This window comes from Marmota monax, unplaced genomic scaffold, assembly GCF_021218885.2.
Source record: "Marmota monax isolate L192 unplaced genomic scaffold, Marmota_monax_Labrador192_F-V1.1 WCK01_AAM20220418_F8-fsc00184, whole genome shotgun sequence".
In the NCBI taxonomy this organism is placed as follows: Eukaryota; Metazoa; Chordata; class Mammalia; order Rodentia; family Sciuridae; genus Marmota; species Marmota monax.
The window spans coordinates 2,137,328-2,159,547 of NW_026695008.1; the positions used below are offsets into that span (position 1 = coordinate 2,137,328).

At 36.9% G+C, this 22,220-nt stretch overlaps 1 protein-coding gene across 5 annotated transcripts in view; it reads left to right on the forward strand.

Moving 5' to 3' along the window:
- Positions 1-1,002: 1,002 nt before the first annotated feature.
- The window catches only part of Ntng1 (netrin G1), a 365,393-nt gene continuing 344,175 nt past the window's right edge, over positions 1,003-22,220 (forward strand). For 3 of the 5 annotated variants that reach the window (XM_058573685.1, XM_046427578.2, XM_046427582.2), the window contains exons 1-2: positions 1,003-2,099; positions 9,014-9,815. In XM_058573685.1, coding sequence (XP_058429668.1) covers positions 9,570-9,815 — 246 coding nt within the window. In that variant the 5' untranslated portion in view covers positions 1,003-2,099; positions 9,014-9,569. Of the gene's footprint in view, positions 2,100-2,309; positions 2,418-9,013; positions 9,816-22,220 lie in introns of those variants that run through there. The other 2 variants (XM_046427584.2, XM_046427580.1) reach the window with 2 other exon arrangements.

Below are 22,220 nucleotides of genomic sequence, written 5' to 3' on the forward strand. Positions count from 1 at the left end.
GATAGAAGTGGCAAGGAAGAAAGCAAAGAGGCCCTACATCTCTGCACTGACAGAGGCAAAGGACTCCTTGTGGCCTCTCAGGTGTTGGAGAGGAGGCCTGGGAAACTTGGAATCCCTGACTCCTTACTGGCTGCTCAGTTATACCTCAGTTTAACAGCTCCCCACCCTTCCCAAGTCATCCCAGAAAAATGCCCCAACTACTCTTAACATGGAGCCTGCATTATGGGGCACCTGACTAATGACCAAGTGTTCACAAGTGCCCATTTCTTACTCTCTGCTTTGTGCTGACCAAACTCAAATCAGGCAGCTTCTCCACACAGGCCCTTGAAATTTAGCCCCAGACTCCCAATCTGAGCAAGCACTAAAATGGGGAACAGTTGCCCTTGTCACTTGCTCCCCCAAATTCTTGGAACACGGATACATTTCTTGTTAAACCACGCCCTGGCCAATGAGTTTATTCCCTTCATGTGCCCCACTTTCTCCTGTGGCTACTCCCCTTACCTAATAGGAAACAACAAATCAAAAACTCTGATTTTCAGTTTGGTTTTGGGAGGCTTGTGGATTTATTCACTATGATAATAGTCGTTCTAATTAAAGTCTTTCCCTATCTTATGTAAGTCTGCATTTGTTTTTACTTGATATTGGTGTGCAGCTAAGAATGATCCCAAGTGAGTGTGAGCCTCCAAAGGTAAGGAATGAAAACTCAGGGCCCCTTGCATTTATCTTTTTGGGGAAAGGTAAAGAGGTCTGCGATGAATAGTTCTCTCTTAAACTTCAACTTTCTAAAGCGAAATGAATTTCGAAATGAAGTTTGAAGCTTGAGCTCTAGGAGTTCTGGCTGGGCAAGAAAATTGCTGGTTGGAAAACACCATTGTGCTCACTGCTGGGGCGAAGGGTGTGCTCAGAACAGTGTGGGGTGGAGACAGAGGAATGAGGGGTGGGATAGGCGGGGAAAGAAGTGGGAGGTACACCAGGAATTAGTAGAAACCGCGCTTCTGTGGGCGAACACCGGTGGGGGGTAGGGAGGAGGGTGGTCTTAGCCTCTGCACCCTGAGGTCACCAGCGGCGGCAGCCGTGGCTAGAGCAGCAAACAGCAACAGCGAGCGGGACGGAGTTAGGACCGCTCGGAGCGCCCAGGTCTCGAGGTAGTATAAGGTTTGCAATCCTTCCACTTGCTGGCAGTTGCAGAAGATCTCCTTTTTAAGTGAAACGTACATGCCACCCCTCCGAGGGCTGCGGCTTCCCTGGGCTGCTTCTTTGCTTCTCCCTTTTCTGGCCCTCGCGCTCACTCTTTAATTTGTCTGCGCCCCTAAGTTTGCCAAGAGCTCGCTTTCGGCTGGGAGAAGGGTCCCGGCCAGGCGCCGCGGGCGGGGGCTGGGGACCCGGGAACCGCAATCCAGAAGCATCGTGGGCTATGTATATTTCATCAAACGGACTTTGGGTGCGTCGCGTCTCGCAGCCATCAACACTATGTGCAGTGACATTTCTGACTTGAGTGGAGGAATGCGCGAAGGAAGCCCGGGCGAAATTGGTACTAGAGGATCTTCTTGGCGCCAATGCTAATTGTCCTGATTTATGTCCCTTCTGACTAAGCTCAACGTCTTCATCTGAAATAAAATGAAAGCGGTGCCAAGCGGGATAGAACCGCCTGGCCGCTGGTTCTGATCCCTGGGAATCAGGAAATCGTCCTGCAGCTTAAAAAAAAAAAAAAAGAAAAAAAAAAAGAAAAAAGAAAAAAGAAAAGAAAGAAATAGAAAAAAGAAAAAAAAATCCCTCAGTAAAAGTTTAAGGCGTGAAGTGGCAGAGGCAGCGGCGCGAGGAGGCGCGGAGAGCCGGCGAGCGGAGAACTGGGCTGGCAAGACCTCCGAAGGCTGCGATTTCATTATTAATATCACTATATTTTTGGAGGGAGAGGCACCTTTCTCATCCTCTCTTCCTCTCCGCCCACCCCTTCTCCCTCCCCCTCATCTACCTGTCAAAGTCACTGATCTTTTGCATTTCGGAAGAGGACGTCAACGGGAAGGAATTCCCCCTCTTGGTGCGGGCTCCAAGAGGGGGAGACGCGCTGCTGAGGCTCCCCACCGGGGCGCGAGGCGAAGGTAATTAAGCGGCCGGGAGTGGCGTACCGGCGTGGGTTCTGGGTCCGCAGAGTCCTCTCCCGCAGTCTGCCGGGCGCGATCTGGACCCCGGGGCTGTGGCGGCGGCAGCGGCGGCGGCAGCTCGGGTTCACACCCCCAGCCTTCCCGTTCCGCCCGCGCCCCAGGAGGAAGCTCCGCGGAGCTGCCGCCGCCCGCTGGTGCGCCGCCCGCGGGCTCCGCTGCTGCGGCCGCCGCCCGAGGCGGACCAGGCAGGGCAGGGCCGCCGCCCCGCGCCGTCGGCTCTGCTCCCGCCCGGCGCAAGGGCAAACGGGCCACACGGTAAGTGCTGCCGGTTTCCCTCTCCTCCTGCGACCCGAGCCTCTCGTCTTTGCCCCGCTCCCCGGGCTTCCTCCCTCCCTCTGGCCCCCCCAGTGCCATCCACAGGCGGGAGGGGAGACTCCGGGTGGGCGAGGAACTTTGGAAAGCGCCTTGAGGAGGCAGCGCGCGGAGCCTCTGTGCGCACACACAACCCGCACCCTCTCACACCCACACACAAGTCTTCCTGGGTGTGCGCCCCGAGCAGGTTACGTGTCTGTCTCTTGTCTCGGGAGCCCGGGCTCTGGGTCTGTGCCTCTACCCACAGCCTGACAACACACCGCGCTGTCTCTCACACACTTGACCACACACAACGCTCAGGAGGGCTATTCTTGTTCTCATTTTCTTTCTCCAATTGTCTTATTTGGGAGAAAGAAACTTGCCCCGATGCCAGCCCTGTGGAGCTGGTGGCTACACCGAGAGCTTTTGAACTCCCCTTCTTTTAATCTCCTTTATTGGTACGAGATTAAAGCACTACTATCCCACGTTGTGCAGCTGGGGAGAAAGGGAAATTGAAAAGGGAAAGACTAGGTGTAGGAATGCTGTTTGAAATCTTTTCTCAGACACTGGCATCACATTAATCAGTTGATGTATTCGGCAAGGGACATTGAGTTGCTCTCTGATATGAATCTGTGGATATCTATATATAATACAAATAATACCGAATATTATTGGGCCCAAAATAACCAATTAAGTGATTCATACAAGAGAAAACTTAGATAAAAAAAGAAACTGCGCCCTCTGCTGTTTATTTTGGTAACCTCACCAGGGCACCATTTTTTTTTTTTTTTTTTTTTCCAGAAATCCACTTAAGAGTTGGTTGTCATTTTTACAAGGCAAGAGGGGAAAATTCCTAGAGGAGGGATTTGAGAGCAACTTTATTTGGAAAAGTAGCAGGTTGAGTTCTTATTGTTGAATCAGGTGTAGATTTCTAGAGCATAGAGGCTTTTGTTTCCCCTATTCCACATCCTTCTCTTTGCCCAAGTTAAGAATGGAGCCACTCCTTATGATAACAGTTTGTCAATCTTTGGAATGGAAAATTCTGAGTAAGAGTCAGAATTTCACCAAACATATGGTGAATCTGGCAGTAGATTTTCTCTAGAAATAAGGCCTCATTTTAGGATTGAAAATACTAAAAGTTATTTTACAGGAATAAAAAAAAGTAAGATGTTTCCATCAAATTCATTCATTCAACTATGCTTAGTGGTTAGGATTGTTAGAAAGTTTTCTTTTTTCAGGGGAGGGTCAAGTTTTTTTTTAAAATTTGTCTAGCCTTTGAGGTGCATCTCTAACCTGTGAGAAAATCATCAAGCCCACATTTAATTGTTTTGAACTGTCACTTTGAATGCCTTACCTGCCCCCTTTTCACTTTGGCAAAGAAAAAAGAGCTCAGTAACTGTCCAGGATTATTTTTTGAAAAATGAACAACTTTCAGTTTTTTTCATTAAAATAAAATTTTGATCCCTGCTTGTGGATCATCACGTAAAGAAAAAAAAATGCACCAAGGTTTTCACATGCAGTGTTGTTCCAGCTTACATATAAAAGGGATATATTTTCTTTTTTGGTTGCCATAAAATGAAAGACATTTAATCACAAAAGGCCTGCATGGGGGCATTCAGAATTTCACATATCTAGGTGAATTCTATTTGATGATATTTCCTATTGTGTAATTTAAGAAGGGTAATCATGAAAATTTTGAAAAGAAGCAACTTGCTTTATTTGGACATAAAGCTGTTTTCCTATTAAGATTTTTGTTTTGTCAGCTTTCTCTGGCATTTGGGTTAAAATGATTCAGGTTTTTTTTTTTTTGGAAGAGACTAATGTATTTTGCAGTTTTCTTTTGTGTGTTTGAAACTGGTGCAAATATTGTCTTCACTTCCATTATTGTTCTGAAAAACATTAGGTGATATGTTAAAAAAAAAAAAAGTTAAAGCCTTACTTAGTTAGTTAATAAGTTTTCTCAATAAGGATTTGGAGACAGTTTTCAAGTGACCAGAACACCAAGTTACTTGGAAGGAAATAAAATTTCATACAACTTAGGAAACCAATTGTATTTCAGTATTGAAAAGTGTGTACATATGTGTGAATTGCAGTATATTATAGGTCAGTAAGTTACTTAGTATACTTTCAAAAATAATTTGTATTTTTATTATCCAGAGTTTGTTTCAAAACTTTAGATGGGTGTATTTGAGAAGTTGGCTCTCTGAACATTCCTGTATGAGAATAAAAAATTTATTGTTCATGTGGTAATTAAACAGATTTCTCCTAGGCTTAACTGATTCTGCAATAATTTTATTTATTATCCCATCCTTAGACATTCTGCAAAATGTGTGCTGATTTCTGTAATCAGTCTTCTCTTGGTGAAAATAGAGACCTTTTGATACTAAGGTGTGTTACTTGGTTTTTATTAAGAATCTCATGATAGGCAGTTGCTCATAATACCCAATCAAGTATGACTAGAATATGCCAATGATGTTTCAGTACATGGTAAATTCTTTATATTTGAGAGCAGTTAATAAAAAGACGCCTACATTTCCCATTAAGAATACTCAAAGATACCTTCTTCATGACAAGTATGTGCAAAGAGCATTCAATATATGTTAAAACATCTCATGTAATAAATCTCATTATGATCATATGGGAAGCTGCTAATTTTGAGAGGTTATAGAATTTGTGTCTTTTTTTCCTCTTATTTTTCACTCAATGGAGTCTGATTATAGTCAATTTTTCTTTTGTTCCTTTCCATTCAGAAACATGCATATTTATAAAATTCTTAATGTCTATATAGAATGAGTCAATAGCTGTCTATTTCAGGTGCCCCTGAAGAGCTGAATATTTATGGAATGAATAGCCTACTACTACCACCCCCACCTCCTAGTGAGATTATATAATAAAATGAATGCTGAAAGCTAGATAGAGTTAGTAGATTTACTGGCAATATTTTCCTCTCAGTTGATGAAATTGACAGTTGCTTTTAGAATAGAATACAATTGTTTATCATTTTAATTATTACTACTTTCATTAATATTTTGTGAGGATTTTTATTTTACTTTGTTTTTACCACTCTGAAGGAAGGGCCCGTGAAATGCCTTTTTACAAAGTGAATCCAAGGTGGAAAGGAATTAGATAGAATCTCAGAAAAATATATGTTCCATGTATGCAAAGCCATTTTATAGCCCATTTTAGCCTTGATCAATAATATCTATGAACTTGAGGGCTGTGCCATAATTTGGCATATTTTTATTGGCTTTCCATATTTACACACCAGAGTTCTATGGAGTACTCATGGCTTATTAACGGGTATTTTTTTTTTTTCTTTTATCAAAGAGGACCTCTTAGTCCTCAGTTCACAGGTAGAGATGATGGCATTATTTGATTACAGTGAGTTCCCAAGGTTGGCAAAGTAAGAACTAAAGCTGGGACAGCCCAGAGCTCTTTTGAAGCTATCCTTAGTTAGGCGATCCAGGCACTTGAGACAAATTCAAAAGCCACATTACTTGGCAATTAGTTCAGTTATGGGCCAGAAGGGATACCTTCAGTATATTAAGTCCCCAAATATGTCATTGACTGTCCTTCTCATAATCGGTTTGCCTAGCTATTTGCTATGATGACCTAGCTTTTAAGAAGCTATTGATATTTTTAACCTGGTGGAAAGCATGGCCAGATGGGAACCAGGGCCATTAGGTAATAGAGGTCATGGCGTAAATCATATTCTATTTGTACATCATTTTATTTTCTTTGAAAACTCCATAATTATGCTTCAATAACACATTCCTGATTTTCACAGAGGTTTTTTTTTTTTTTTTTTTTTTCCTTTGTGTGTCATGGAAGTTCATAGATTTAAATCCTCACTAATTTGAAGTTAAAATAATTTTCTTTGCTATGTGTGTGGCACTGAAAAGTAAGGAGACCCCGAAATGAAGGAAGTAAGAGAGGCTAAAAATGTAAAAATCAGAATTAAAAAAAAATCAAATAATTATTTAAAAAAACCAGCTCAGTGACCCTCTGTTCCTGATCTGTAATGTACTGTGGTCAATATCTTTTTCTGTGTCAATGGGAGCTCATTAAATGTAAATTCTGCAGACTAACTGAGCCATGCCATATTAGTGCTTGCCAAAGCTTGACATTTTTAATACATTAATAATATGTCTGTAATGTAATGGAAAACTATTAATCACAACTGGTTATATGCCAGAAATTTAAGCTATAATTGGCTGCTTCTTGTCAAGAATGTCTGTCGCACAGTCCTGCAACTGCCTAATATTCAAATATCTTGCACTCCTCTGCATTTTTCCTTGTCAGTTCTCTAAATTCGATCAATGGTGTAGTCCATAATTCTGTGTAATGACCATCATTATAATTCTGATATAATTTAATGAGAATTCGTTATATTGAGATTACTGTTGTATCAGGATACAGTAACAGGTCCACATACATTTCCTTAGTGTCCAAGTTTTTCATATACAAACGTGTGATCACTCTTTTATTTTGAAGTGGAAGTAAAGCAAAATGTGGATGAGGACAAACTAACCAAGAATAAATGGATTTAATGAATAATATTGGTTAAGAAAAGTGAAGACTAATCTCAGAGATCATTCAAATATATATTTGAAGTCATAATCTTGACATAGAATTATGAATTAACATATAATGCTCCCTCAGTTCAGATTCAAAACAGTTTCAGGTTTTCAAGACTATATCGTTCTTGATAAATAAATTGCTGTATATTTGAAAAGATGAATTGAAGTTAATAATTTCTGACCTAGTTGATTTTCACTGCTTCACTTATTTAATGTTCACTACCTTCACACTTTACAGTGTTTGTTTCTTCTTACAATAGTAAACATGGTTGAAAAATGCCTTCAGAAAATGTGGATATATATCATTTTAACGCCTTTTCAGATTATTAATTGTCAAAGTGTTGAACGTTTCTGAAAATATCAACTTAAAATTACTAATGAGTCTGAACAAAGCAGAAGGCTGTAGTAGCCACAACACATGCTCCTCTGTGATTCTGTTTCTTTTTAACTTAAGATTTCAAAATGTACTCAGCACAATATAGTTTTTACAATACAAGGAAGAGACAGATTCAAATCTTAGTTTATACGTGTTTAGACACATTGTTAATTATTGCTTCCTAGACCTCAAATATTCAACACTTTTCCTAATAGAAAATATCACAAATTGCAGCTGTATGATAACATTTTATGAATCGAATATAATGAAAATTGCACTTGCATCCATAAAGCAATTATTATAAATTACTTTGCTATGGAAACACAATTCAACCATCTGTTGGCATTTCATAGTCTCCGTGGCCTAGTTCATTTTAAAATGGTGCATTATTTAAATATAGTAAATTCCTTTATAAGATTGTTTGAAGATAGTGAACTCCCATATTTAAACTATTTAATGTGTATCATAGGGTCTATAGTGGATTTTCCAAAGCTGTAGAATTTTTTTGTCCTTTTTGAATCATTTAAGAAGTAGTTAATAATTTAGACTATGAATATGAAACAAATAATTAATAAAGTTCATTTGCTTTTAACACCTGGATTCAAATGTTAGCATTTGTTTACATTTAGATAGTGGTACCTAGAGAGAAAAGTTGCCAGTTAAACTCTTCAATGAGTTGTATCTGTAGTTAAGTAGGCTGCATTATCAGTTTACCAAAAGTATGTTTCAACGGTAATTTTTATTTTTTTCATAGAAATAGTGCCATATTATTCTGCTTCATGGCCTGTTAACTCACCCTCAGCTATTTTTATATGTGCATTTTAAATTGTGCATTTTACTACAGAGCTTTACTTTTAAAGCAGCGTATAATATTTGCCTTTGGGACAAATTCTCTTCTGTTACAGAAAATAACTGCAAATGCAGATGTAATGTCTATAAAAATATGTAAGAAAACAGAAAATTCTTATGAAAGGAAGATTTGCTCCTTGGTTTTATTTTTTATTTTTTTCAGAGAGCCAAGTTATCTTTATCAGTAAATGCAACTAAACAAAAGATGCTAAATTCTCCCAACATAATGAGCAAATCCAAAGGGACAGGCTTGTGCCAACAATGCTAGTTTTCACTCTGGCTAACAAAAGCTAAGAAATGTACAAGGAACTTGGAGATTCTTAGACTCTTTTTGCCAAGAGACAAAAGGAATACAAGTGGTTGTCATTTCTTTGTCATTGTTATAAAAGCATTTATTTCCCTCATTGTTTGCTTAGAAGACTTTCTAGCAGTGCGATATGTGAGAAATGTTTAAATCTAGCAGCTTGCTTTCAGTTTAGTTCAGATGGAAATAATTTTTGAAGCGAAAACCTGTAACTCACCTGGAACACACACATCTGTCTTTGCTAGGGAAGAGTTAAATCCTTCATATCAGATCTCCCCTATGTGAATGATTTCCCTGGTTTGCTCATTCTAGCAAAGCAGCTGAGTAAAGGTTATCCAGATTACACCAATTTGCTTGATATTGCATCAAACCTCCAAAATGTCAACATATCATACACTTCGTAATGCATTGACTCCGGGACAATAACTCTTACTCTTATTGTTTCTTAAAGGGTGTAGGTGCCAGAAGAAAAGGATGATTGATGGGAAACAGACACCGGATGATAGACGCACATCGTTTTGCTTCCGATACTGATATCTCAGCGGTGCCTGGGCAGCCCTTGTGAACCGTGAGCATTGAGGATCACTCAGGGTTATCGGATGTACAATGGGAGAGCCATCACTTTGCTAAATTATTATCTGCTATTGGACATCTTTTACAAAAACCAAACTTGATATGTTCTAGGACGACGAAAATGCTCCAAGTTGCTGTTAATGCCTAACACACAAGTATGTTAGGCTTCCACCAAAGTCCTCAATATACCTGAACACGCACAGTATCTTAATCCTTCACATCTGATTTTGGATTCTGCTTTTGAGGTCTGATCCTCTTTTTTCTTTTCTTTTCTTTTCTTTCTTTTTAAAAATATACAGACCTATCTACATAAAGATATACATATATATATATATATATATATACACACAAATATACATATATATATAAACAAATGTATATGTAAAATAGACAAAGATTACAGATAAATCACGAAGATTGCAAAGAATTTAGAAATGTATTTGTCAAGATTCCTGTCCATTCATGCCCTTTGGGTTACAGTGTCTTCAGTGATGCAGCCCTACCCTTTGGTGTGGGGACATTATGATGTGTGTAAGACTCAGATTTACACAGAAGAAGGTAAAGTTTGGGATTACATGGCCTGTCAGCCAGAATCCACGGACATGACAAAATACCTGAAAGTGAAACTGGATCCTCCGGATATTACCTGTGGAGACCCTCCTGAGTCCTTCTGTGCAATGGTGAGGTAACCCTTCTGAGTATTTCCCCTAAAGGGGTTGAATCGCATATGAATATGAATGTGGTGAATGTGAAGGCTCCTTTCATGTAGAGCTGAATCTGCAGGTGGCAGGTTTTGTTACCTGGCTAGTCATTCTCTGTGGAGGTTTGAACTACCTGAAGTTACATTTGCACAGTATAATTGATGCACTAGAACTTTTCTACTTTCAATTGAAGGTTAAGTTTCAGATTGGAGTTTGGGAATATGAGTAGATCATATGTGTTATGTTAAGGAGAAAATCCACTGGCAAACTTTAAAAAATTGCAAAGGTTTCTTAACATGCATATATGAAGCCAGCCCCAGGTTCCATGATTCCAGGTTAGATTCCTTCTCCTGGTTTCCTTCATTAGAAAGCAGCTATGATTTGGAAGTCCTTGGTTAGGAGACCAGTGAGAGGAAAAGCAGAGGAGAGAGGGACTAAAGTCTCCCAAGATGCTTTTTCAGAAAAGCCTTATTTGCCAACTCATGCAGTCCTTTATCATCTAGGATCACAGTTTTCTGTGCTTGTTGGAGATAATATTTGCTGAAAATAATGACCTGGGTCATACAAATTCAGATACTCTCCTTTTGATAAGCAAAGTTACAAAAATTTATTGTTCTTATGTGTCTTTTTTTTTTCTGGGTGGAAAGTTAAATACTATGTGAAAAGATAGCTTTGGAATAAAACACTGAGTTTCAACTAAGGACATAGCTGAAAATATACCTATAAAGTAGTAATGAAGAGCTTGGTGATTAAAATGGTGTCAGTTAATGTGCCAAGGAATTCAGACACTGTGTTCATTTCTTTTAGGTGGCTGTTTTTTATTATAGACCGTCTTTGTTTGATACAGGAGCTGTGATCCTATTTTTCTCCATGTAACAGATAGAATCCTATGGCAGATTTTAATAGTATTCTTACCTGACTTTATTATCTTGAACCTGGCCTGGCATTTTCAGGATAGTGAAACTATTAATCAAAGTAGCATCTGCTCACAGTCCCCAGTGAGTTAAATTAGCATAAGATCATCTTAGCCTGAGCACTATAGAAAAGGTTTTGTAACAGGAAACAATTTTGAGCAATAAAGAGTGTTTTCACCTAAAAGCTAAGGGCTTGCCATTTTTCAGAAGTGCCTTTGGGGACTGGTTTGAATTATAGTCTAAACCTGATTTTGTGGAGAGTGAGAAAAAGAGCTTGGCTATTAGGTGTCACTATGACTAAAGTGCCCTGAAAGACTAAATATTTCAAAAAGAGGACCCGTCTCTTTGGCAAACAGGTATGTGCTTGGCAAAGAAGTTATATTTTAGAAACCATAGGCTTCTGGAGAAGTATATTCAAACATGTTAATAAAACTATAATAAATCTGTAAAAAAAGCAGGTACATGTTGACTTTATATAAGGTCTTTAATAATTTCTCATGAAAGGTCAAATATAAGATCTCATTTCAAATCTGGGATGAAATTGCTATTCAGGTGATAGGTTGTGCAATCTTCTACTCCTTCTAGCAGAGGACAACTTCTGGGCCAACTCTTCATATTATTAAGAACACTGTAGCTCTATATATTGGTTTGCATGACACTTATAACAATACGCCTTTTCTAGCATTGTTTAATAATTTATAGATCCAAGTAAAATAGAAAAATATCTCTTTTAGGGTGTCATTTCTGCTTGCACAAGTCCTGTATGATGTGTTCAAGGTATGATTTATATGTGCAGTTTCCCTGGTCTCAGCCTCTGGCCAGAGTGCTTGCTCAGCACTGCTCCTGTCCATCATGTTGAAGGTATACCTAGCATGGTGTCTGCAGCATGCCTCTTTCTCCCATTATAAGAGGAAAGGGCACATTAACAGGACTTCCTTTGCTGCCTTTCAAAGGGACATGGCCTAAGTTTCTTAAACAAGATAATTCCTACCAGTCTACTGGCTAAGTGATGTTGGAGGCCAAATGGGGGGGAAAAAAAAGAATTAAAATGATGTCCTTCAGCTGGCATTCAGGAAAGTAAGAGGAATACTTTGCATCTGTACAGAAAACTCCACAGAATAGTGTCAAAAGCCTTGGTGGATTTAAACTTGTCATTGAGTTTTATAGTTTTCCAAGGGAGAGTGTAAGGTTTGTGAGATGTTACCTATCAATCCTTAATTTGTAGTCCTTAATAAGCATATGATTGGCTTAGTAGATTAAATGATCTTGCCTTTAAATTGCACACTTTAGGACTATTTGTATGCATATTACATGCCAAGTCAATGATAATGGCCTAGTATAACAATACTTCTATGTTTTGGATTTTCCGAAAAACTCTTTTGTTTAAGGGTTCCTGACACAAAAGTATAAAACTGTCTCTCATATCAGACTTGTTTAGGTGCTCCTTAGCCCAAGGTCTAATTGGGATCCATAAATGCATTTGTGTTATGACTTACACATTAGTCCCTCCTTGACACTTGCATCCGCTGAGCTACATTCCCATCCCGACACTTGTGTCCATACCTGCTCCCTGCAAGTCATTATAGCCTATTACATCAGGGTAGCTGCCAGAGAAGCACAATCACTACTTAGCCCCTATATGTAAATGTTTGCTGCAAACAGTTTCACTTGCTCAGCTAGTGACACCCATATTAGCTATGACTATAGCACTGTTGAGCACCAAGAGGACATCAGGTCATAGAAATGTCTTATAATTCCCATAGCTCATTTGTTTAATATAAAATTAAAGCTCACTGGCCCTGCATTAAGAGTTTGTGTTACTTTGTTTTGCCTTTGCTCCATCATTATATGACAGTGACTATCCATGAACTTTGCAGTCATTTTAATACAGAGTGAAATTTTAGAAGAGAAATATGATTCCATTTTATAATAGGTCTTTGCTTATTAACCTGAATGACATATTTAATAAATCTTCAGTGTCAAGTAATTTGAAATGTTGTGTATTCATTGTCCAAATATTTGTAGACATTAGTTTTCTGGGAGAATTAAAGAAATAGTAAAATAAGGTGATAACATATATACCAGTTGTACATTTTGAAAGCTACTATGTATCTTCTTTTTAATTTATCATATTCGTTTTAAGTTTATAGTGGCTAAAAAAATTATGCTTTTGCTAAGGGGGAAGAATCTGAAGGGAAGAGGAGAACTAAGCATTTTTATTTTTTAGTCTGGGACAACATGTTTGTGTAAATCCTGTCCTTTCGGCCACATGACAAGCTTCAGGTAACATATCTTTGTCAGGAAACACAGATCATTGAGTGACAAGTCGTTTCAATTTGCATAAAGAGCAGGAAGAATGATCTGAACCCACATGCAAAGCCAAAGTGACAACACAAAGCTCTAACTTGTTCTTTGTGTTTAGACAAACTTAGCTGTCATCTCTCCTTGCAACACCCCAGTGGCTTAAAAATGGCAAAATTATCTGCAATTATTTCCAGCCTGAAGCTAATTTTCTGGATAAGTTAAACAAAAGCTTTGAAAGGAGCCTACAGACGGAAGTCATATGCATGTGTACGATTTATGGTGCAGAATTGCTGATGACGATGGAAATGGGAGCCCTTCAGTGCTGCCATGGAATTCAGAGCCAATCAAAACTAAATTAGGAAACAAAGATTATTAAAAAGTCTTTTGTGCATGTAGTTTGGGCATAATATTATGAGGTGGACATTAAATGTTTCCCTTGGAGACTTTCAGCATCATTAATGCAGCACGCCTTTAATTACAAGCAGAACCATATTACTAAAAAAAAAAGGAGAAAATAAAGTACTCTAAGGTGTAGTTAGCAATGCCCTCATTGTGTTTACTGAAATAATTAAAAGAAAGGGTATAATTTTTCTAAATAAAATGTCAGAATTTGAAATGAAAATGGATTTTCTGTAGGAAATTTACTAATGTGTGCTGCACTCTTGATAGGCATTTATTCAAGTACCTTAATAGGCCTATTAATGATCACTCCATATTGTGCTATTTCAAAATAGACTCCTATTAAGAAAAAGAATCTTTAATTACTGCAAGCATCGTGGATAGAGCATATTTTATTAAGTTCAAATGAAATTTACAAAAGTCCTAGAAAGCCTTTGTGTTTTATGACTTCAAAGAACTCCGGGGAGTGAGTGGTAATGCACAACCACTCAGGGCCATCCATAACTTCAATTCCTGACTTGACGTCGTCTCAGGTTGCCATCTGGTGGCTATCAGGTGGGCTTTGAGAAATTAATTTGATAAACTTGGTTACATTTTCGGTGACAAGGGATTAATATCAATTTTCCCAAAACTGGAAATGACATTGACTTACATAATAATTGAATAGTCTTAAAAATACACTCTGTTCACATGAAACATAATTCAATAAATGAATGAAGTTTTAATGACAGTGACATTTTTCATTTGAACTGATTTATCCCTTAATTATGCCAGAATGGAATTTTTAAAAAACCCTTCATTTCTTTCATTATGAACGTCTCATTATTATTAGTTCATTATTTATTCTTAGAAAAGTTTAATTCATGTTTGTACTGAATTAAGTTCCACAGAGATCAGTCTTTCTGATTTATCACTACATCCAGTGAATCGTTGTTGAGGAGCCTCCAATAGCTCTGTGTTATCTATTGCATCAAGTATAAACTACTCTACCTGCTTTTTAAATCTGAGTTCATGAAGCCTTATTTTCTAATACTTTCCATTAGGACCCATGACATTTCTAGGGGACTTAGGGCTGGCAATCTGATTGGAAGGGTACTACTGGATTTGGGTTGAAGCTGCATTGGCATAACATGCATGTTTTATGGGGGTGGTCTGAGATGGAACTGATAAAAATTAAGGCAGGGGTAACAGAACCTTAAACTATCTCACGTCATTTATTGTTCTGAGATAGTATTTCCTATATGCACAAGTGCTTTCGTCTCTGTAGAGCTAATGCTTCACAGGTATAATTCCAGACAGCTGTGTACAAAGTGAAATGAACAATGGGTATAGAACTTGTAAAACCGACTGGCAGTAGTGAGAATCAAAGTTAAATAACATATGTCCACTGCTGCCAAAGGAAGTAGAATCCTAAGCAAAATGAATGCAAAGTAGTATGTACCCTGGGAACAAGGGGACAGAGAAGGATGAGCAACACTCAGAATGTTAAGGCAAAACCTTATTTTGCAGCATGTCACTGCAAAGGGCCACTTGGAAAACGCTATTTGGTAGCTAAGTGCCTAATGTTAAGCAGTGTCAGAAAGAAAAGAAGTGGGGAAAATGCTGTGTGGGACAGATAAGTTCCTGCAGCATTTATATGACAGTCTAGCAACCTGGTAAATGAATAGACCTTCTTATACATAACAATATGGACAGGGAACAAAACACCAGAAAACTGACAAGTTTCACATACTCACACATACGTATATACATAGGAGATGCTGGAATATGCTGAGTAAAATACACCATGGCTCATCTACATGTAACCTGGACTTCACACAAAGATTAACGAAAGCATTTTTAATTTAAAAACCAAAAAGTTTAAAGATGAAACGTGACACTTCAGATAATGACTGCCTTGTGATAGATTCTATGAGTTACCTCTTTCAGTCCCCCAACAGATAATCCTATCTGCTCTGAATCTAAAGGAACATCACTTGAAAAGAGTGAGAAGCAGTGTCCCACAATAGCATGATTTATCCACATGCTACTGAGAGCTCTTGGGCCTAATCTCCAGAGTGCGTCCTTCAGGGTGTAACTCAACTTATTTTCTGTATACACCTCCTGCCAATTTCAGCTGATATCATTCTCTTGACCTTTTAATTCTTTCTGCTGTATCATCCATTGCTTTCTATATATTTATACATCTATCTAGTGATATATAAATGGAGATAAATAGATGAACAGTAACCCTGCCTTACTCCATCATTTTCCACCTTAAAGCATCTTATTGTTCGATGTGCTCACATACATATTTATTTGTTTCACGTCTTTTTTGTATTCTGACTCTTAACTGGATTACCACCATTCTTTAAATGAGATATTATGTGAGAATATATATGCTGACATATAATCCAAATTTAGCAGAGACTATACATTTTATTGCTTTTATTCCTCATAGTATTTAATATTCTCCCAGGCAACAAATGATGACATGGTTTTAGCTAATTAATTAATCAATTGAATATAGTATATGATTAAAAGAATGTTTTTTATTTCTTGAGAAATATTATCATAAATCCAATGTTTGTTTTTTCTCTGTAAATTAAAAAATAACAAGAAAAATGTAGCTACTATGTTTGGGCAGCTCATGATGATGTTTTCAAAAGAGAGATAGTAGAGACAAAATCTACTCTGAGTTCTGATAATGAAAGTATCTTTCCATCTGTTTAGACTATATATGAGGAATCTTTTCCATTTCTAATGGAATCCTCTATAAATATTTTTTCTGAGATGTAATTCTCATTTATTATAAATAACTTTGAAGATATATGAAAGCATTACACACAACATCAGAATCATTTTGCAAAACTTTTACAAATCTCTCTCTCCCTAAGTATAACACATATTCTGTTTTACAAAATTGGAGTCATATCACATATAGATTTTTACCAATTGCTTTCATTTCCTACTATGTTTTCTGCATTTATTTCTCATATGCTATTCAAAAATATGATTTTAATAGCTGTAAATATTCAATTATGTGAATTTTTAACTTTTTTTTTTTTAATCTTTCCACCTAGGCAACTTGATGCTGTTTCCATGGTTTTGGCTATTGGTTAATGGTAGAATGAACAAATATCAGGATAGTGTTCTTTAACTAAACAGATCCTTCATCTCCCACATATTAAATGAATGTGTTTTTAGGATATTGAGCTTATTGTGTTATTGAATTGAGGCTGAATGGTAGAACTATACTTTGCTCAAGGACAGAATTGCCACTGAATTGAATGGACAGTCTTTATGTCAGTCATGGAGGAAGAAGTGTCATGGGAGTTAGGCAGGTCCTTTTCTCTGGGCCTTTGTTTGTTTTGTCCGGACTTGAGAGTCATTTTGTAGGTAGAAGGAATGTAGCTTTGTTTACATAGTGCAGGGCCAAGTCAGGAGACCTCTTTGGGAACTAGGTTGAAGATGGGTAAATCACACCTTGTAGATCACACCACAGCTACACCTGTGGCTTTAAAATGACCCACAGAAGGAAAAATATTTTAGTTTGAAACTCAGTGAATATACACTTATCTATACAGACAAGGCTTTCCCTTTCTATGTGCTGTGTTGTCTGGTATTTCCTTCTTTCTTTCTTTCTTTACATTCCTTTCTCTTATTTAAAAAATGGTGGAAAAATAATATATTGATGATGATACATGAACTATATTTAGCATTGTATGGAAACTTGAATAAAAGGGAAAATACTATACATATCATATAATTTCCTTTTTTAAGCTCAACATTATGTTTTTGAGATACACTGTTCTATAGTAGTCTATGGTTATTCCATTTTTATACCATAAGGCTTTTGACCAGTGCTGTCAAATTTTCCACTCTAAAAATTGATCCATCTACCAATATGTTATACAAATGTCTAAGTCAGTAGATCTGCCCAATACTGCAAAATATTTTCAAATTTTCTTCTAATATAGTTCTTTAACACATAAATGAGAATACGTAGTTTTCCAAAAAAGATAAAGATTAAATTATCCTTACTTCCACCCCACTCTTTTAGATTAGGTTCTAATTTTTAAAACTTGACATTGATATAAGGATGTATATGGAGGTGAAAATGGAATTTCATTTTTTAAAAGAAGCTTGCATTTGCTTATGGAAGTGGCTGATTTTTGATGTTTCTTGGGCATTTAAATTTCTTTATCTCTAAATGTACTAGCTTCATTACTTTGTACTTTTTACCCCTTTTCTAATTTGTCTACTAAAGCCACCAATTAAAAAAACAAATATGTAAATTTGATTTTTTTTTAATCCAAACTCCATTTTCTCTTAGTTTAATCAGTATAAACATCCTTTTTGCTAGAGGAGATCATATTTGTGAGAGTTTTCCACATTGTTCATGTTGTGAACATGGTATGTATTCCTGCACTAGATTTTGGTGGCAGGAAGCCATAGTCTTGGGGCTAGAAAAGCTTCATCTGAAAGCCCACTTTTGGGTCTTTTGTTCCTAATTTACAAACTTTGCAAAGTTGTTATTTACCCTCAAGCAAAGTGTCTGTTTTCACCTAGAATCAGTGCTTTTGGAAATAATTAAGTACTGAAACACATTCTTTGTATAGAGCTACTGGTATGAAATCTACTTTGGTTTTAATTCTCCAGACCAAAGGGCAGACTGAGTTTTCATGTACTATTTTTAAACTTCAGAATTTCTTCTCTTACATTAGGAGAAAATGATGGAAGTTGTTTTACAAGCATAATATTGGAAAAGAAGTTACTGAGATTGGCAGGTTGTAAGTTTCTTCTCATCTTGCTGGGAATAGATAGATTCACATAGTATCTGTTCCATGAAAATTAAAGATGTGAGCTGAGGAAAAAAAAACAGAATTGGTTTTCATTTTTTGACCTATTTTGGAGCTGACTTCTGAAATATTAAATGAGGAATTGAGCTGGGTATTGCTCCAGTCCAAAGAAATAGCCCTTTTGTTCCAGAAGGATGATGTCCATTGAGGGGCCCTGCTGCTGATACTATCTATCATCGAGTCATGTCTTCACAATGATTTTTTAGCATAACTTGTAACTTTTTGTTTCTTTTCTGTTGATCCCTTTCCTTCTTATAAATGATAAAATGAAGGAATCAAATACACTTCCAAACAACTTCCAAGCATGGTCTAAAAATTAATCTTGTGTTTCAGCAATGTTGTCAAGGTTCCTCTATATTGATTTATATGAGGGAAGAATTCCTAAATGGGTAGAAAAGATTGGTCAAGTGTGAGGAATATGAAACCAGCCGAGAAGTTAGAAGACTGTTCTAGAAAAAGAATTCTGTATTTCAAGGGAAGATATTTTAGTGCGTGCATAGGTGCCAGAAGACATGAGTGTGGGATGTGTAAAACTAAAAATTGTCTGCCAGACGGGGAGAGCTGCGATTTATGGGTCATGTGAAGGTTAAACCGGAGGCCTCAATGTTTTTGAAAGTGACATTCAAAAGTTGTAGATTGATTTGTGGGTCAGGGTAGACTAGGCCATTTACATAATGGACCATCTGCAGGTTCTCTCATGTGAGAGGAGGACCAACCTGTGTGGTCTGCATAAGTTACACAAGAGGACATGTGCATGACAGAGAGAGAATGAGCTCGTGGCCAATATGTTAATCTGAGGTTGGTTGTAGATTTCTAGACCACTGCATATGGAATTTGATTTCAAAGTTTAGAAAGACTAATCTTATATGAAGTGTTAAGGAACATTCTCATCAATGTATCTACAATGTAGTGCAGAATAATGTTCTATTTAGCTATCACAGGAATCAGCACTTTTACAGTGCTCAGCATGGTATCAGATGTACATAGAAATTATTGTATGTTTGTTGAATTGGGTTTGTGTCATATTTTTATACATAATATTTGTAGTTGATGTTTATGAAGAACTTACATGCATTATATTAAATGTTTGACTTGTGTTGGTTCTTGTAGTCTCAATTCTACCATAAATCTTGTTTACCAGGTGAAGTAGTTATGAGGTTAAGTAAAATTTGCAATTTGTAGAGGAAACAAGAAAAATCCAGGTACTCAGATACCTATGTCCTGCACTTATTCTATTTCCCCCCTGATTTTATTTGTAACATGTGTGAGCGAGCACCATTTAAAAAAATCCCATTTATGATTTGGACTATGAGCTTCGATACTATGATTTTGTTATTTAAAAAGCCTTTTATCTGAAATAACCTCAGGAAATTGGATTCTGTAAACAGGGCATATGGAATTCTGGAAATATGCATTATGTGATGAGTGTCTTCATTCAGGGATAAGAGAACCAATCAACACTGTTTGTTTCCATTCTTGCTTTCTTTTCCATTAATGTGTTCATATAAATGGAAATAAGCTGTTAGAAATCATAGAGAGCTGAGTATATATTGTATTCACCATCTCAAACCGGAATAATAAGTCGGCAACTGTTGGCTAGTTAACAAAATCACATTCTTGTGGGTGAGGTGTTGAGAGAAGTAGTTAGCAGGATGCTTTTGTTTTGTTTTGTTTTGACAGTGTCAACAACAACTGTTACCTTATAGCCAACTTCCTTCATGGTTTCTCTACTTGGATGTCCACTAGGTGTTTTCAACTTAATGTGTTTGTTATAGAACTCTTGATTTTTTTTTCTCTCTGAATCGATTCTGCCTCTAGTATTTCCCACATCTGTAAATGGCATCCTACACTCATCTATCTAGCTGCTCAAACAAACAATCTAGGAATTCTCCTTAACTCCTTTATATTGCTCACAAACATCTCAGCAAGTTCTGTTAGTAAAACCTTCAAAATATATTGCGAATCCTACCACTTTCACTTTCTCTGGTGCTAATAACCAGGGCCCTTCCAATTTTCTCTCTAGGTGAGGCTCTGCTGTATCTTCTAGTTGATCTTCCAGCTTCTCATGCCTGTTCTATTATCAAAATCACTTATCTTTTATAATATTATTATATATAATATGATACATGATATAATATAAATAATATATGTAATATAACTTTATATATATATTTATAGAGTTGACCCTCCCTATCTGAAAATCATATATCATGGATTTAACCAAAACTAGGTAGAAAAATATTCAAAAATTTAGATCTGTACTGAACACGTACAAACTTATTTTTGTTGCAATTCCATAAGCAATAGAGTATAAAAATGATTTGTATAGCATTTACATTGTATGAGGTATCATTGTTAATCTAGAGATTATTTAAGGTATACAGAAGGATATGTATAAAAGCATAAGAAACACATACACAAATGCCACTTAAAATTAACAATGGTCACATATTGTTTTTGCTTAAAATCCTAAATAGACATTAGAGACAGAACTGAAATCATGTTTGTCCCCACTCCCTGATTCATTCCTCATCTCCTTCTTCCAAAGGAAGAATTGAATTTGGTGTTGCATCTAGTTTATGTTTTTATGCTTTTCATACCAAATTTGAGCATTCAAAACAATAGTTTTGATGTCAAGTTTTTAAAATGTTATCATCCTAAAAAAACTATTCTAAAATATGCTTTCAACATTATTTTTAAGATTATACATTTGATATGTGCAATCTATATTGTTCATATTAAAATGCTACTCTCTGTCTCTGTCTCTGTCTCTCTCACTCACACACACACACACAAACACACACACCACACACACACCCCTTGTAAAATTATATTCTTTTATGGGAATTTAGGATGTTCCTAGATTTTTTTTCTTATTTGTTTTAGTTTTTTGGAATTTCAAGGCACTATATGAGAGTGTAGTTTCCACCAGTCTCTTGGTGTGTATGAGCAAGGGTTTTGCTGTGTTTCTGTTTTTCCTGAGGTATGCACCCTGAAGCCAAATTGTTGGTTTGAAGACAACAAGAATTTACATTAGATACACCTTGTTGCATCCCTGCCAACAGATTAGATTACAAGGGTTAGCCTCAACAAGTTTTTTTTTTTAATTTTTTTTTAAGTTATAGATGAACACAATGCCTTTATTTTTATGTGATGCTGAGGATGTAACCCAGTGCCCTCCACACTTGAGGCGAGGCACTCTACCACTTAGCTACAACCCCAACCTTCAACAAGTTTTTTTTGTCTTATTCACTGATATGCTTCCCCTTGTAATATAATTAAATATATTTAAGAAATTGTGTTTCTCTTATTTCCTTAGCTTATCATTAGATTTTTATGATCTATCAGAGCAAGCATAATTAACTCAGGATACTTGATAAAACTATGTGGACCATGGCTCTTAATCTCTCATCTTGGTTTTAATTATTTAAAAGTAAATCACTTGGAAGTTATATGAGCATCACTTGCATATATTCAGAATGGTAAATCAGTAGGAAGAATGAAATTTGAAGAAATAAACATTCCATCAAACTATGAGCAAACTTCTTTAACTGATCTTTGTGCAGCAGGCAACAAATTTTAAGAGTGGCATTATAGATCTGCCTATCTCAATAATCACTCTTTAAAATTATTTTTGTTAGCTATACATAATTTTTCCAAGTTCACTCTCTTCATTATTGGACTATAACAACTGGAAGTCTTGTTGCTTACTTTGCAAGATGATATATAAATATTGCTTCATCCATCACGAGAATGACTTGTCCCCTAGATGAAAACCTGAGGGTGATGTGTAACTGTAATAAATTTGGACAGCAAGGGAAGGGTTCCATTTCCAATTAAAACCACAGCCAGAAAGTTTCCAGCTAGACTGGCAGGGAAGGTAGATCTGCACACATTTTGTTATTTTCTTATCTGTTTGAGGAGAA